Below are 17,728 nucleotides of genomic sequence, written 5' to 3'. Positions count from 1 at the left end.
CTGTCAGTTTTCATCAACTATAGCAAACCATGCAGAAGACAGAGGCCCACTGAAAGCAGGGGGGCTATTGTTTTACGTTCTGTTTCCTCATTGTTCTCAAATTTAGTGAAAGCTTGACTGAGTTTGTAGTCTGATTTATTTGAAATGTTCATGATCACAAGGAAGGAATTAATTGCTAACAGTTATTGATTTTTTTGCATGTATGAAGGAAGAAAAATGCCTTCCATTTAACAACCATCCTTAATACTTTTTATGACAATATTTCACTAAACAACTCCTGTCTTTTCTATTCTGCCTCCAAGCAATGCTGAGTCATAGGTAGGGTTACCTCCAGTTTGCAGACATAACTCTGTATCGGAATATCCAGGTTAGGGAAGAAGCTTCTTAGCACCCCTATAACCTGGGGACATGCCTCACCAATACCCCCAGCTCTGCCTTGGGAGAATCACTTCTAGGGCAGAGGCTTGTTGACACCCCCATACCCTGGGGACATGCCTTACCAATATCCCCAGCTCTGCCTTGGGAGCATCACTTATAGGGCAGAGGCTTGTTGGCACCCCCATACCCTGGGGACATGCCTCACCAATAACTTCAGCTCTGCCTTTGGAGGATCACTGCTAGGACAGAGGCTTCTTGGCACCTCAATACCCTGGAGACATGCCTCATCAATAACCCCAGCTTTGCCTTTGGAGCATTACTGCTAGGGCAGAGGCTTGTTGGCACCCCAAATACACTGGGGACATGCCTCACCAATACCGCCACCTCTGCCTTTGGAGGATCACTGCTAGGGCAGAGGCTTCTTGGCACTCTGATATCCTGGGGACATGCCTCACCAAACACCCCAGCTTTGCCTTTGGAGCATCGCTGCTTCTATAATCTCAAGGGACCCAATATCTTTCCAGTGTTTCCAATATAAGATTTACTGTATATATGTATTACATACTATTGGTGGTTTGGGCCAACAATTCACTTTTCATATCTTTTTCAGGACTGCAAGGTATGCCAGGGAATTACATATCTTCGACTGGTCCGATGGGTATGAGTATGGGACAACCAAGCTATCCTCCATCGCAGATGCCCTTACACCATGCTCAGCTGCGTCATGGGCCGTCTGTGCATACCTACATTCCTGGACACCATCACCACCCAGCGATGATGATGCACGGGGGACCACATCACCCTGGAATGCCGATGTCAGCACCTAGCCCCTCAGTACTTACTACAGGAGATCCAACGATGAGTGGGCATGTAATGGACATCCATGCTCAGTAATTTAAGGGAATATGCGTTGTCTGCAATGACAAAAATGTCACGTACTGTGTTTCTGCCACAACGGTGGTGTTCAGCTCTTGGAGTCCATGTAGGACCATGACCGTTTTTTGACACAGGAACATCTAAAAAAGCAGAAACAAGACGCTGAAATCAAGTCTGGGGACACAATAAATACGTATATAAGACATTAAAAGAACAAAGATTGAAATATTGTAAATGATATTATACTGTTAACCATATTATGTTGTTTCTTATAGATTTTTTTAAAAAAATGTGAAATTTTTCCACACTATGTGTGTTGTTTCCATAGCTCTTCACTTCCTCCAGAAGCCTCCTTACTTAAAAAAAATAAAGCCTTACAGTTTAGCCTGCAGATGACAGAAAGTCTTCATTTGCAGGTCATTTTAAAGCATTACAATAAGTATGTCAGGCAGAAGATTTTTTTCTTCGAACCAAGGATTTCAGCCATGCGCTCTTTCTCTGCAGCTTTGTCTCTCGATTTTTTTTTTTTTTTTTTTTGTCTCCCTGTCTCTTTCTCTCTAGCCTGGGGCTTGAATTTGCATGTCTAATTCATTTACTCACCATATTTGAATTGGCCTGAACAGATGTAAATCGGGAAGGATGGGAAAAACTGCAGTCATCAACAATGATTAATCAGCTGTTGCAGGCAGTGTCTTAAGGAGACTGGTAGGATGAGGCATGGAAACCAAAAGGCGATGTGTATGGAGCATAATTGTCACAACAGAGCATCAGTGTCCCCATTCAGCAGCAACAACAACCAATATGTGCATAGCTTCCTGTGTCATACAGCTCAAAAGCAAGAACTGTAGAAGATTTATTTTTAATATGTTGACTTTCTTTCTCGGCAAGGCGTCAGTCATGCATACATCTTTCCACAGTCCCATCATGGAACATTTATGTAAACATTGTAAATAAATTTTGTGCAAAAAGGACTGGAAAAAAAATAATTGTATTGTTGCAATTTTTTGTATAAACAGAAGATGGGTATGAGTTGGAATGCAGATAAATTTACTAGGTGGAACAAGCTAATTATATTTCTTTTTTCGTGCTAAAACAAAATCCTTGTCAAGATTTTTTTTTCTTAAATGACACAAAAATCACAATTGGTAGTTAACAAGATTCATTGCACGTCACTAGAGCAATGTTATATGTTTACAATGTACTACTTTGAGTGCTATAGCTATAAAACTAATCCTGAGCGATAATTGGAGGTGTGCTCGTGGGCTGCACACCTACCATATGCCTTTGGGCCCCTTAACAAGCGAGGTTCCAGTGTAACTGTTACCTCTCCACCTCCCTCCATAGTCTATGAGCACACCTGATATACCTTCTTAGGGTCCATTCACACGTCCGTAGTGTATCGCGGATCCGCAATACACCCGGCCGGCACCCACCCATAGAACTGCCTATTGCGGACAAGAATAGGACATGTTCTATTTTTTGGCGGAGCCGCCGCCTGGAAGTTTGGGGCCACGCTCCGGAAATGCAGATGCAGCGAACACATAGTGTACTCTCCGCATCTCTTCAGGCCCCATAGAGAATGAATGGGTCCGCACCCGTTCCCGATATTGCCCATTTGCGGACGTGTGAATGGACCCTTATTACATAGTAAAACTAATGTAAGACATTATCATGTATACTCAGACTATATGTGGGACTAAACAAACAGTTACTCACTGAAGGAAAATCGTAATGAACTCTACATTTCAAGCGATTGTCTGCTTTGGATGATTGCTTTTTGTTAGCAGATAATAAGATAAATCTATGGGTGAACCTGGCATCAAATGTTTCCCCGCAGCTCTACCACAGGTGAAATTAAAGCACATCTGTCCGCAGATTTGTACCTATGAAACTGGTTGACCTGTTACATGTGCATTTGGCAGCTGAAGGCATCTGTGTTGGTCCCATGTCTATATGTGCCCGCATTACTGAGAAAAATGATGTTTATATATATGCAAATGAGTCTGTAGGAGCAATGGGGGCGTTGTCGTTACACCTAGAGGCTCTGCTCTCTCTGCAGCTGCTGCACCCTCTGCACTTTGATTGACAGGGGTAGACGTGGTCATGTATACACTGCCAGGTCGTGTCAAAGTGCAGAGGGTGCAGAAGTTGCTGAGAAAGCCTTTAAGTGTAATGGCAACACCCCCGTTGCTCCTAGAGACTTACTTGCATATCATAAAACTTCATGTTTCTCAGCAATGCGGGCACATATGAACATGGGACCAACACAGAAGCCTTCAGCTGCCAAGTGCTCATGTAACAGGTCACTCAGTTTCATAGGTACAAATCTGCTGACAGATGCCCTTACAGAGTCTTCATTAAAAACAATGTGCTGGTATAATGCACTGACAAGTCTGACCCTCCAGAGAGACACAGTTATTGGGGGATTTCTGGTTTATAAAAAGAGTGTTCTGAATAGTTCACTCTATTTAAGGCAGTCTGTCAACACAAACCTACACAGCCATTGGTAGGGCTACCTCCCTGCAATCTTGAGAAAAATAAATGATATGCAAATTAGCAGTCATGTACTCGGAGGGTGGACCCAAGTCATTTGGAGCACCTTAGTTCTGCCCCTTTCCCCTCCCAGACTCTACCTCTCTTGCTTGATTGACAGGACTAGGTGCAATGAAGTAAGAGAAGCTTATTTGCATATGTATTAAAAGACTATCAAGATTGCATTATTGGTTCTGAACCTCTGGCAGGTAAGGCAGCTCTTTGATGTCTTGGACTGACAGAAGTCCTACTCCTTATATGAGTTTTTTAAAGCAGACAACTCCTTTAACTATCCTTTTTTACATTTAATATTTCATAATTCCCTATGAATGAAGCATTTGATGAATTATGAGGAAATTTAGGTTATCTATATGAAAGACAACCAGCTCCAGATTTTATACCATTCATGAATGTAATTTTCCATACTCAAAATAGGTGTAAGGTGCACATGCAATGTGATTAACAAGTTGATTGCACTGATGATTTAATTCTATTCAGCTACTGAATTAATTATCATTAAAATATTACCCCAGGAGGATTTAATTGCAAACTAAAAGGTATAATCGAAAATGCACATTATTTCCAAACCGGCAATATAGCTGAAAATTAAGAGCCATTGAGATTTATAGAGACGTTATCACACATGAAGAAAAAAATATATTTTCATATTTTCTAAAGACCTATTTATAAAATGGTGAATGATGAATAATATTCTGATTGATATGAAGTTAAACAAAAATATAGGTTTTTACCTTCTTGGGAAAATGGGATAATAGAATTCAGCAATTACAAAAATATTTGCTCTGCATTTATCAGTAGCTCTCTGGAATGCTTATATTCCAATTTCCAAGTAAAGGTTAACACTGGATATTTTTACAGCCATTTACCTTTTAAAATAATAGGAGGTTTTGCTGGAAAATAAAGCAGGAGAACAAGTTTTAGTGTTTATTGACTCCATGGTTAAATATTCAAAAATATGTAATTGTGCCAAAGATCACATAGGCATACCCACAATGATCCAGGAAGGTTATAGAGCAAGATTTTTTTTATAAAAATGGAGGAAATCTGAAGCCCTCTACACAGGTCGACTGTCAAGGGTGGACTGGGAATTTAAAGCGGCGCTGAAAAAATAACTAAAAGTGATCCCATGTTGTAGGCGTGTCAAAATTGACAGAAGGCGGGGACAACAATATTAGGAGCCCCCCTATGGCAACAATATCATAGTGCAAAAAAAAATAATAATACCACCCCAGCATAACCAAATCCACAGAGCGACACAAAATACTGCCACCCTCGCCACAATATGAAACTGTATGATCGTCCTAAGGATGGCAATACAGTTGAATTCAGGAGGGCACCTGCAGCAACTGGCGAGGTGCATAAGTGCCTGATGCTCCTACATTAATGCTGAGACCATCAGATCTTTATGTACCTGGCTGCTGGCCATGAAGAGGGTTTGGGTGGCATCAGTCCACCTGAAAATTTCCTTGTAGGGTCTATGGCCAGTCTTCCCCCACCAACTATACAGCCAGTAATCAGGAACAAGCTGTATATTCTCGATAATTGCCTGCTTTTTAGAGGAGGTTGCATTTACATGTAGTTATGATTTCTTTGCATGAGGACGAGATAACACTACTGGAATCAATCATCCCAATCAGGAGCGTTGTTAGGGTCTCAAAAGATCCGGGGCCCAAGCACCAATGCATATGGCCCAATTCTCTAAGTTGAACAACCGCATCCCCCCTCCCCCTGCAAACACTAGCATTGAAGACATTTTACTGTACTTGCTATACCTCTCACATCCAGTTCCCCCCAGGTGACGTCTCCTCTGATGTAGATCTTCTCTGTCATCATCTTCTCCATTTGGTCCGGAAACTTCTCTCAGCCGCCTCGTCTCTGCAGAGTGTGACGCACAGACATCTTAGCTCCCTTACTTTTCCGTACCCCCAAATACTATCCTGAAGAAAAATGAGTGCCCCCCCCATAGTAACAATACTCCTCATAGTCCCACCAATAGTAATTCCCTTCTAGAATGCTAATTAGTAATACTGGCCCCTACTGGACCCAACAGTGATAATGCTCCACAAGAGTGCCTCCATTAGAAAAAGAGCCCTCCAGTATCAATAATACCCTCAGAGAGCCACCAGTAGAAATAAGTCCACCTATTATTCCCCCAGTGGTAATAAAGCTCTCTACAGACCCCTCAGTAGTAATAAGGCCCCCATAGTGCTCTTAGTAGAAATAATGTGGATCCCTCCTATAGAGCCCCCAGTAGTAATAAGAACGCCTAATGTCACTTGGATTTAAAATTCCCCACAGTGCCCCCAGTATTTATACCGCCCTCTACTGTTATAATGTTCGCCCTGAAGCGCCCCAAGTATCTATAATGCCCCCTGCAGTGCCCCCTGTAGTTATATTTCTCCATTTAGTGTCCTAAGAAATTATAATTCCTCAGCACCTCATACAGACCCATGTAAATAACACTATTTCCAGTGGTGACTCAAGGAACAATATATAGGGGGGGCACAAAGATACCACAGTCAAAAATGGGGGGGCACTAATAATTTTCACCACTTAATCATACTACTGAAAAAAACTAAATAAGTATATATAAATTAGATTACAAAATACGAGAGTATTGAGGTATGCAATAAAACAATTTACTTACAAAAGAAGCTATTCAGTCGTCTGCTGTGCTGTCCTCTGCTTGCTTCCTCTGATTCCTTCCCCTCCTTTCTGTCTCTCCTCAGTGTGTAGGCGCACTGTTATGGGGGATCTGTGGATGACACACTGTTATGGGGGATCTGTGGATGACACACTGTTATGGGGATCTGTGGATGACACACTGTTATGGGGGATCTGTGGATGACACACTGTTATGCGGGATCTGTGGATGACACACTGTTATGGGGATCTGTGGATGACACACTGTTATGGGGGATCTGTGGATGACACTGTTATGGAGTACCTGTGGATGACACTGTTATGGAGTATCTGTGGATGACACACTGTTATGGGGGACCTGTGGATGACAAACTTTTATGGGCATCTGTGGATGACACTCTGTTATGGGGGCATCTGTGGATGACACACTGTTATGAGGGATCTGTAGATGACACTGTTATGGGCATCTGTGGATGACACACTGTTATAGGGGATCTGTGGATGACACACTATTATAGGGGATCTGTGGATGACACTGTTATGGGGATCTGTGGATGACACACTCTTATGGGGGATATGTGGATGACAAACTTTTATGGGCATCTGTGGATGACACTCTGTTATGGGGGCATCTGTGGATGACACACTGTTATGGGGGATCTGTAGATTACTCTGTTATGGGCATCTGTGGATGACACACTGTTATGGGCATCTGTGGATGACACACTGTTATGGGCATCTGTGGATGACACTCTGTTATGGGGGATCTGTAGATGACACTGTTATGGGCATCTGTGGATGACACTGTTATGGGGATCTGTGGATGACACACTGTTATGGGGGAATCTGTGGATGACACTGTTATGGGCATCTGTGGGTGAAACTGTTATGGGGGATCTGTGGATGACACTGTTATGGGGGATCTGTGGATGACACACTGTTATGGGGGGCATCTGTGGATGACACTGTTATGGGGAATCTGTGGATGGAACTGTTATGGGGGATCTATGGATGACACTGTTATGGGGGATCTGTGGATGACACTGTTATGGGGATCTGTGGATGACACACTGTTATGGGGATCTGTGGATGACACACTGTTATGGGGGATCTGTGGATGACACTAGTATGGAGTATCTGTGGATGACACACTGTTATGGGGGACCTGTGGATGACAAACTTTTATGAGCATCTGTGGATGACACTCTGTTATGGGGGCATCTGTGGATGACACACTGTTATGGGGGATCTGTAGATTACACTGTTATGGGCATCTCTGGATGACACACTGTTATAGGGGATCTGTGGATGACACACTGTTATAGGGGATCTGTGGATTACACTGTTATGGGGATCTGTGGATGACACACTCTTATGGGGGACCTGTTGATGACAAACTTTTATGGGCATCTGTGAATGACACTCTGTTATGGGGGCATCTGTGGATGACACACTGTTATGGGGGATCTGTAGATGACACTGTTATGGGCATCTGTGGATGACACACTGTTATGGGCATCTGTGGATGACACTGTTATGGGCATCTGTGGATGACACTCTGTTATGGGGGATCTGTAGATTACACTGTTATGGGCATCTGTGGATGACACTGTTATGGGGATCTGTGGATGACACACTGTTATGGGGGAATCTGTGGATGACACTGTTATGGGCATCTGTGGGTGAAACTGTTATGGGGGATCTGTGGATGACACTGTTATGGGGGATCTGTGGATGACACACTGTTATGGGGGGCATCTGTGGATGACACTGTTATGGGGAATCTGTGGATGGAACTGTTATGGGGGATCTATGGATGACACTGTTATGGGGGATCTGTGGATGACACTGTTATGGGGATCTGTGGATGACACACTGTTATGGGGATCTGTGGATGACACACTGTTATGGGGGATCTGTGGATGACACTAGTATGGAGTATCTGTGGATGACACACTGTTATAGGGGACATGTGGACGACAAACTTTTATGAGCATCTGTGGATGACACTCTGTTATGGGGGCATCTGTGGATGACACACTGTTATGGGGGATCTGTAGATTACACTGTTATGGGCATCTCTGGATGACACACTGTTATAGGGGATCTGTGGATGACACACTGTTATAGGGGATCTGTGGATTACACTGTTATGGGGATCTGTGAATGACACACTCTTATGGGGGACCTGTTGATGACAAACTTTTATGGGCATCTGTGAATGACACTCTGTTATGGGGGCATCTGTGGATGACACACTGTTATGGGGGATCTGTAGATGACACTGTTTTGGGCATCTGTGGATGACACACTGTTATGGGCATCTGTGGATGACACACTGTTATGGGCATCTGTGGATGACACTCTGTTATGGGGGGCATCTGTAGATGACACTGTTATGGGCATCTGTGGATGATACTGTTATGGGGGGCATCTGTGGATGACACTGTTATGGGGTATCTGTGGATTGAACTGTTATGGGGGATCTGAGGATGACACTCTGTTAAGGGGGATCTGTGGATGACACACTGTTAAGGGGGATCTGTGGATGAAACTGTTATGGGGATCTGTGGATGACACACTGTTAAGGGGGATCTGTGGATGACACACTGTTAAGGGGGATCTTTGGATGAAACTGTTATGGGGATCTGTGGATGACACACTGTTAAGAGGGATCTGTGGATGACACACTGTTAAGGGGGATCTGTGGATGACACACTGTTATGGGGGCATATGTGGATGACACTCTGTTATGGGGGTATCTGTGCATGACACTCTGTTATGGGGGAATCTGTGCATGACACACTGTTATGGGGATCTGTGGATGACACTGTTATGGGGGATCTGTGGATGACACTGTTATGGGGGATCTGTGGATGACACTGTTATGGGGGATCTGTGGATGGCACTGTTATGGGAGATCTGGGGATGACACACTGTTATGGGGGCATCTTTGGATGACACTGTTATGGGGGATCTGTGGATGACACTGTTATGGGGGATCTGTGGATGACACTGTTATGGGGGATCTGTGGATGACACACTGTTATGGGGGATCTGTGGATGACACTGTTATGGGGGATCAGTGGATGACACTGTTATGGGGATCTGTGGATGACACTGTTATGGGCATCAGTGGATGACACTGTTATGGGGGATCTGTGGATGACACACTGTTATGGGGGATCAGTGGAGGACACTGTTATGGGGGATCTGTGGATGACACTGTTATGGGGTATCTGTGGATGACACACTCTTATAGGGGACCTGTTGATGACACACTGGTATGGGCATCTGTGGCTGACATTCTGTTATGGGGGCATCTGTGGATGACACACTGTTATGGGGGATCTGTGGATGACACTGTTATGGGCATCTGTGGATGACACTGTTATGGGGGATCTGTGGATGACACTGTTATGGGGGATCTGTGTATAACACTGTTATGGGGGATCTGTGGATGATACTGTTATGGGCATCTGTGGATGACACACTGTTATGGGCATCTGTGGATGACACTCTGTTATGGGGATCTGTAGATGACACTGTTATGGTCATCTGTCGATTATAATGTTATGTGAAATCTGTGGGTGACACTGTTATGGGGATCTGTGGATGACACACTGTTATGGGGGCATCTGTGGATGACACTGTTATTAGCATCTATGGATGACACGGTTATGGGGGATCTGTGGATGGCACTGTTATGGGGATCTGTGGATGACACGGTTTTGAGGGATCTGTGGATGACACTGTTATGGGGGATCTGTGGATGACAAACTTTTATGGACATCTGTGGATGACAATCTGTTATGGGGGCATCTGTGGATGACACACTGTTATGGGGCATCTGTGGATGACACACTGTTATGGGCATCTGTGGATGACACTCTGTAATGGGGGCATCTGGGGATGACACACTGTTATGGGGGACCTGTGGATGACACACTGTTATGGGCATCTGTGGATGACACTCTGTTATGGGGGCATCTGTGGTTGACACTGCTATGGGGGATCTGTTGACGACACACTGTTAAGGGGAATCTGTGGATGACACACTGTTAAGGGGGATCTGTGGATGACACACTGTTAAGGGGGATCTGTGGATGACACACTGTTAACCCCTTAGTGACCACCCATACGTGTTTTTTTTACGGCGGTCACTAAGGGGCCTTAGGCTGGGCCGCCGCGTTTTTACGGCGGCCCAGTTTAAGCGCCGCGCGGCTCCCCCGTGCAGCGGGGAGCGTGGACCTGGCTCTCACATGAGAGCCGGGTCCCTGCTCTAACAGCCCGGAACGGCAGGAGTGCCGATCCGGGCTGTTTAACCCTTTACATGCCGGGCGCAATGGCGCCCGCTGCATGTAAAGTGGTGACAGAGGGAGCGGACTCCCTCTGTCTCCCATCAGCACCCCGAAAATGCGATCGCGGGGTGCTGATGTGCTGGGAAGCTTACCTTGCTTCCGATGAGGGCCCGAGCCTGTCTTCAGTTACTTCCAGCAGGCTGTGCCTCTCTGGCGCAGCCTGCTGGTCAATGTTCGAATAGCATTGCTATTGAAATGCAATGCATTATAGAGATAATGCATTACATTTTAAAAGCAATCAAAATACTGTATATTATAGTCCCCTTGTGGGACTATTAAGTAGTAAAAAAATAGAAAAAAAATACGCATTTATTAAATAAAAAAAATTCCATAAAATAAAAAAATATGCCTTTTTTTCCATTGAAAATACGCTTTTCAATGAAAAAAATTGCAAAAAGAAAATATCCCCCATATGTTTGGTATTGCCGCGTCCGTAACGACCGGGACTACATAAATATTACATAAATTATCCCCTATGGTGAACGCCGTAAATAATAAAAAATAAAAAAAGACAGAATTTCGAATTTATTCTTAGTTTCCACCGAAAAAAAACGTAATAACAAGCGATCAAAAAGCGGCATTTACTCCAAAATCATACCCATGAAAAATACAAGTTGTCTTTCAAAAATCAAGCCCTCACACAATTCCATATAAAAAAATAAAAAAAAGTTATGGGTCTTGTGAAGTGGCAATGCAAAATAATTTTTTGGGTTAATGAAAGGTGTTTTATTGCAAAAAAAGTTGTAAAATGTAAACAAAATTATAAGTATTTAGTATCACTGTAATCGTACTGACCCAGAGAATAAAGATATTATGTTATTTGTACCGAAAAATGAACGCCAAAAAATGTATAATGTAAAAACGCAGTGGCAGTATTGCTATTTTTCCCCATCTCCCTCCCAGAAAGAGTTAATAAAAGTTAATCAGAAAGTTATGTGTACCCCAAAATGGCGCCATTAAAAACTACAACTTGTCCCGTAAAAAACAAGCCCTCATAAAGCTATATAGATGAAAAAATAAAAAAGTTATAGCTCTTGGAACGAGACCATAAAAAAAGGAAGAAAAACGCTTGGTCATAAAGGCCCAAACAGGCTTGGTCACTAAGGGGTTAAGGGGGATCTGTGGATGACACACTGTTAAGGGGGATCTGTGGATGACACACTGTTATGGGGGCATATGTCGAAGACACTCAGTTATGGGGGCATCTGTGCATGACACTCTGTTATGGGGATCTGGGGATGACACTGTTATGGGGGATCTGTGGATGACACTGTTATGGGGATCCGTGGATGACACTGTTATAGTCATCAGTGGATGACACTGTTATGGGGGATCTGTGGATGACACACTGTTATGGGCGATCAGTGGCTGACACTGTTATGGTGGATCTGTGGATGACATTGTTATGGGGTATCTGTGGATGACACACTGTTATCGGCATCTGTTGATGACACTCTGTTATGGGGGCATCTGTGGATGACACACTGTTATGGGGGATCTGTGACTGACACTGTTATGGGCATCTGTGGATGACACTGTTATGGGGATCTGTGTATGACACACTGTTATAGGGGATCTGTGGATGATGCACTGTTATGGGGATCTGTGGATGACACACTGTTATAGGGGCATCTGTGGATGACACTGTTATGGGGGCATCTGTAAATGACACAGTGTTATGGAGGATCTGTGGATGACACTGTTATGGGGCTTCTGTGGATGACACTGTTATTGGGGCTTCTGTGGATGATGCACTGTTATGGGCATCTGTGGATGACACTGTTATGGGGGATCTGTGGATGACACTGTTATGGGCATCAGTGGATGACACTGTTATGGGGATCTGTGGATGACACACTGTTATGGGGGCATCTGTGGATGACACTGTTATGGGGACATCTGTGGATGACACTCTTATGGGGACATCTGTGGATGACACTGTTATAGGGGCATCTGTGGATGACACACTGTTATGGGGGCATCTTTGAATGACACTGTTATAGGAGATCTGTGGATGACACTGTTATGGGGGCATCTGTGGATGACACACTGTTATCGGGGATCTGTGGATGACACACTGTTATGGCGATCTGTGGATGACACTGTTATGGGCATCAGTGGATGACACTGTTATGGGGGATCTGTGGATGACACACTGTTATGGGGACATCTGTGGATGACACTCTTATGGGGACATCTGTGGATGACACTGTTATGGGGGCATCTGTGGATGACACTGTTATAGGGGTATCTGTGGATGACACTCAACCACAACCACGCTCAAACCCAACCGGTCAAACTTGTTAAATGGCTCCCAAACCCAATATGCACAATAACCCCCCCTCCCACCTCCATCACTTAATTGACCCCTTCATGGACTAAAAAAAAAAGTTCAAAGAATAAAACACAGCAATGGAGCTGGGTGGGCTGGCAAGGGAGGGGTTAATAAGTGATGGATAGCCCTGTGTTTACTAGGCAAGCACCTGTTCTGACAGGTGCAAAGCAATCTCCTAACTATATCCCCCCCAGTCCTGCCAGACACAATGCAATTAATAGCACCCCACCCCCTCCTCTTCACAATGATAATGCACTCTACTCAGCAGCACGCCACCAGGCATTCTGCAAGCTGCAATCATGGCTGTCATATCTCCTCAACTTTTTCTCTGGAGGCCTGGGTTCAGTAGCCTGGAGCAGCCTTAATTACCTCAGTGCAGCTGCCACGCTGCCCTCCTGTGTAGTCTGTTCCTCCTAGTCCTGGCTTCCACTTCCCGCCGCCGCGCCTGCAAACCAGAATTGACTGGTGGCGCGTGAATTTGCAGGCAGCGTGCGTGTGATGTCACGTCCGTGCGCTCTGCGCAGTCTGTCACTGTGATGATTCGGATCGGCGGCGGCCGGGCTACGGAGCCAGAGCGTTACATTTTAAAGGAAAAGGAAGGGGAATCCCTCCCTCTGCCATAGTCCCATATAAATACCATTACACCATCTCTCCAACCCCCTCCAATATAAAGTCCCATGTAAATAACATCCCTCTCTATCTACAGCCCCATTTAAAATATAGTCCCATGTAAATAACCACACCATCTTTCCTGCCCCTTCCAACATACAGTCCCATGTAAATAACATCATCTCCTCAATATTTTGTCCTATATAAATAACATCACTCCCTCCCCCAGACACCTTCAACATACAGTCCCATGTAAATAAAATCACTTCCTCCCCAGCCACCTCCAACATGCAATCCCATGTAAATAACATTACACCTTAACATTAAATTCCATGTAAATAATATCACTCCCTCCCACAGCTGCCTTGAACATGCAGTCCCATATAAATAACATTAGCCCTCAACACACAGTCCCATGTAAATAACATCACCCTACCCCAGCCATTTCCAAATTTCAGTCCCATGTAATTAACATCACTCCACCTCACTGTCCCATGAAAATAACTTCCCTCCCTTCAGTCCTAACATACAGTCCCAGTTAAATAGCTACAACTCCCAACATTGCTCTCCCTCTCACACTGAGTAATCTTCACTTACCTCTCCTCATGTAGCAGATCTCACCTTAGCCTCTTCCCAGGGCTTCTCTTCACTGCTGAGCCACCCTCTCCTGCACTGGTCACATGACAGTGACATCATCCCAGGTCCTTTCCAGATACTGCATTTAGAACTGATCACATGACCTGTGAGGTCATCACAGGTCCTTCAGCTCTTGCAGTGCATTCGATTCCATTGTATTGGCATCCTGAGGACAGCAATACAGCTATATCTAACAGGCAGGCAGGACATTCGGGGCGTGGGAAAAAACATCAAGGGCCCAGGCCCCGAATGTTTTGACCTAGCAACGCCCCTGATCCCAATACAGATAAATTATTTCTGGGAAAGAGATCAGCATTTACACAAGACTATCTGCTGTCATAAATTATGGTGTCCAAATCAACAATGCTTTCACCTGATGAACAAGTATTTGCTTGTTCATCATATGATTGGCAACACCTTTACACAGGCCAGTTATTGGGAAGGAGCCTCCACTCGTTCTCAATAATTGGCCTATGAAAAGGTGTTTTAACACTGCCCATAGACATTACATTTCTATTTGTCAGAATCCTCTATCAATAAATCTGGATACCCATGTTGGATAGCTATTGGCCAAACATGCATTGCTTCACCCAAGCATGCAATGCAATCTCAATGGAGACTCCTTGTAAACCATTACCACTAAACCATTATGTCCCTGGTAGTGGCTTATGTCCTTCAAGAATAATAATATTGGACATCTGCCATAGAGAGAAAGTTGGACTACCATCATACACATTAGATGGTAAACAAGTTTGGTTGAAATTAGAGATGAGCGAACCACTAGAGATTCAGTTCGACTTAGGTTCGCCAAATTTGGACCTGAATCGATTCAATTGCCCTGAAAATTGGTATATAGCACCCTCTAGTCTTCCAGGACTCTGAATTTTTAGGAAAACTTGTCTATTTTTGTTTATTTTTTTATACATTTCTGCCTCCTCCCTCCCCAATTGTGATGTGCGGGAGGTGCCATATTCGATTTCGCAATATTTCACGAATGTTCGATTGAATATTCGTCTTATATTCGTCGAAATCGAATTTTCATCATTATTCTATTTATCGCGAGTAATATGCGATTTAATTAATTATTCGCGTATTGCGATTTTCTTTTAACTGTATAAGGCAACTTTCCTATTGGTTGGCTATGGCTATGGCTATGGCTAATATGTGTATTTTATTATTTATTTTTTTGAACAATAGTTTTTATTGAAAATTATAAAATAGTAGGTTACAGTATAAATGTATGTCAATCACAAAGACATAACTAAATCAAAGTTATAGAAGATAATCGTGTAAAATCTATAGACAATAGATATCAATACACAGTGTGTGACAAGATTATGTAACAATAAGAAGAATTTCTTATTTTTTTACGAATATTCGCTATAGTGCTATATATTCTTGTTTTAGAATATTACGAATATTCTAAAAAACAAAGTTATAGCAATAGAGCGAATATTCGTAAAATACACATATAGACTGCAATTTAGCTAATATAGTGCTATAATCTTTTTTTTTTATAGTCAATTTTATTTTGTCTCTTCTGAAGTTCAGATTTGGAAAAAATTTACACTATAAAAAAAAATACTATAGCACTATATTAGCTAAATTGCAGTCTATATGTGTAGTTCACGAATATTCATTATATTGCTATAACTTCGTGTTTTAGAATATGACGAATATGACGAATATTCAAAAAGTTATAGCAATATGGCGAATATATTCGTTATTTTGAATATTCGTCTTTTTTTAATTTGATGATTTGCAGATCTAAGGCTACTTTCACACTCGCATTTGGTGCGGATCCGTCATGGATCTGCACAGACGGATCCGTTCAGATAATACAACCGTCTGCATCCGTTCAGAATGGATCCGTTTGTATTATCTTTAACATAAACACAGAAATATAGTGGCAATACCGACATCCTCCACCGTATGCATTTTTTGCTGGGGATAGTCGTTTGCTGCGGTCCACATGCGGTGGGGCTGCTCCCCCAATGAAAAACACGCTACAGTGTTAGGGGTTGAGCAGCTCCTCCAGTATTGCCACTATATTTCTGTGTTTTTGTCTTGTTTTATATTTAGTGTATGTGCCTTTACCTGGCACTCAAACACTCTTTTGCACCTGGTGACCTCCATCACAGAGTCTGATATGGGTGTGGCTTGAAGTCTGGCTTTGTTCACATTGCACTAGTTGTCCTGCTAGGCGTTTGTGTGGAAGCCTGGCTGTGAGCTTGAATACATCACCTTCAGACCCTGTTCACACCATAGTTAGCGTAGTGGTAGGACCCTTTGCCATGCTGAGTGACCGTGACGTGGTGCATGAAGGGCTCCGATATTTTCCTGACAGGAATATATTGGCGAAAGTCTCAGCTTTTAATATCTGCATTTATGACTAGCCAGTATAGTCAGTGGCATATCCGTTTGGTGCATTTTTTTGCTATATGATTGTATTTACATCCGCACAATGCTCCGTTTTGTGTAGGATGTCCTTGTGGTGCATGTGGACCGCGCCGACATCCTCCACCGTATGCATTTTTTGTTGGGGATAGTCGTTTGCTGCGGTCCACATGCGGTGGGGCTGCTCCCCCAATGAAAAACACGCTACAGTGTTAGGGGTTGAGCCGCTCCTCCAGTATTGCCACTATATTTCAGTGTTTTTGTCTTGTTTTATATGTAGTGTATGTGCCTTTACCTGGCACTCAAACACTCTTTTGCACCTGGTGACCTCCATCACAGGGTCTGATATGGGTGTGGCTTGAAGTCTGGCTTTGTTCCCATTGCACTAGTTGTCCTGCTAGGCGTTTGTGTGGAAGCCTGGCTGTGAGCTGGAATACATCACCTTCAGACCCTGTTCACACCATAGTTAGCATAGTGGTAGGACCATTTGCCATGCTGAGTGACCGTGACGTGGTGCATGAAGGGCTCCGATATTTTCCTGACAGGAATATATTGGCGAAAGTCTCAGCTTTTAATATCTGCATTTATGACTAGCCAGTATAGTCAGTGGCATATCCGTGTGGTGCATTTTTTTTGCTTTATCTTTAACATAGCCAAAACAGATCCGTCTTGAACACCATTGAAAGTCAATTGGGGACGGATCCGTTTTCTATTGCGCCAGATTGTATCAGTGAAAACGGATACGTTTGGCTCAGTTTCGTCAGACGAACACCAAAACGATGCAAGCAACGTTTTGGTGTCCTTCTCCAAAGCGGAATGGAGACTGAACTAATGCAGACTGATGCATTCTGAGCGGATCCTTTTCCATTCAGAAAGCATTTGAATGCAAACTGATCCGTTTTGGACCGCTTGTGACAGCCCTGAACGGATCTCACAAACG

At 43.6% G+C, this 17,728-nt stretch overlaps 1 protein-coding gene and 1 long non-coding RNA gene across 3 annotated transcripts in view; one reads left to right on the top strand and one right to left on the bottom strand.

Annotated features, from left to right (window-relative positions):
- The window catches only part of MEIS1 (Meis homeobox 1), a 141,955-nt gene extending 139,718 nt beyond the window's left edge, over positions 1-2,237 (top strand). The window contains exon 12 of one of the 2 annotated variants that reach the window (XM_040430088.1): positions 989-2,237. In XM_040430088.1, coding sequence (XP_040286022.1) covers positions 989-1,272 — 284 coding nt within the window. In that variant the 3' untranslated portion in view covers positions 1,273-2,237. The remainder of the gene's footprint in view (positions 1-988) is intronic. The other variant, XM_040430089.1, reaches the window with a different exon arrangement.
- Positions 1-17,728, bottom strand: part of LOC120999215 — a 117,007-nt gene that overhangs the window by 55,162 nt on the left and 44,117 nt on the right. The window contains exon 2 of the long non-coding RNA XR_005778508.1: positions 15,023-15,030. This is a non-coding gene — a long non-coding RNA (uncharacterized LOC120999215). The remainder of the gene's footprint in view (positions 1-15,022; positions 15,031-17,728) is intronic.

The sequence above is a fragment of the Bufo bufo genome, chromosome 4 (assembly GCF_905171765.1).
Source record: "Bufo bufo chromosome 4, aBufBuf1.1, whole genome shotgun sequence".
Taxonomy (NCBI): domain Eukaryota; kingdom Metazoa; phylum Chordata; class Amphibia; order Anura; family Bufonidae; genus Bufo; species Bufo bufo.
Note: the sequence above shows the minus strand (reverse complement) of the source record. Positions and strands in the feature narration are given on the sequence as shown.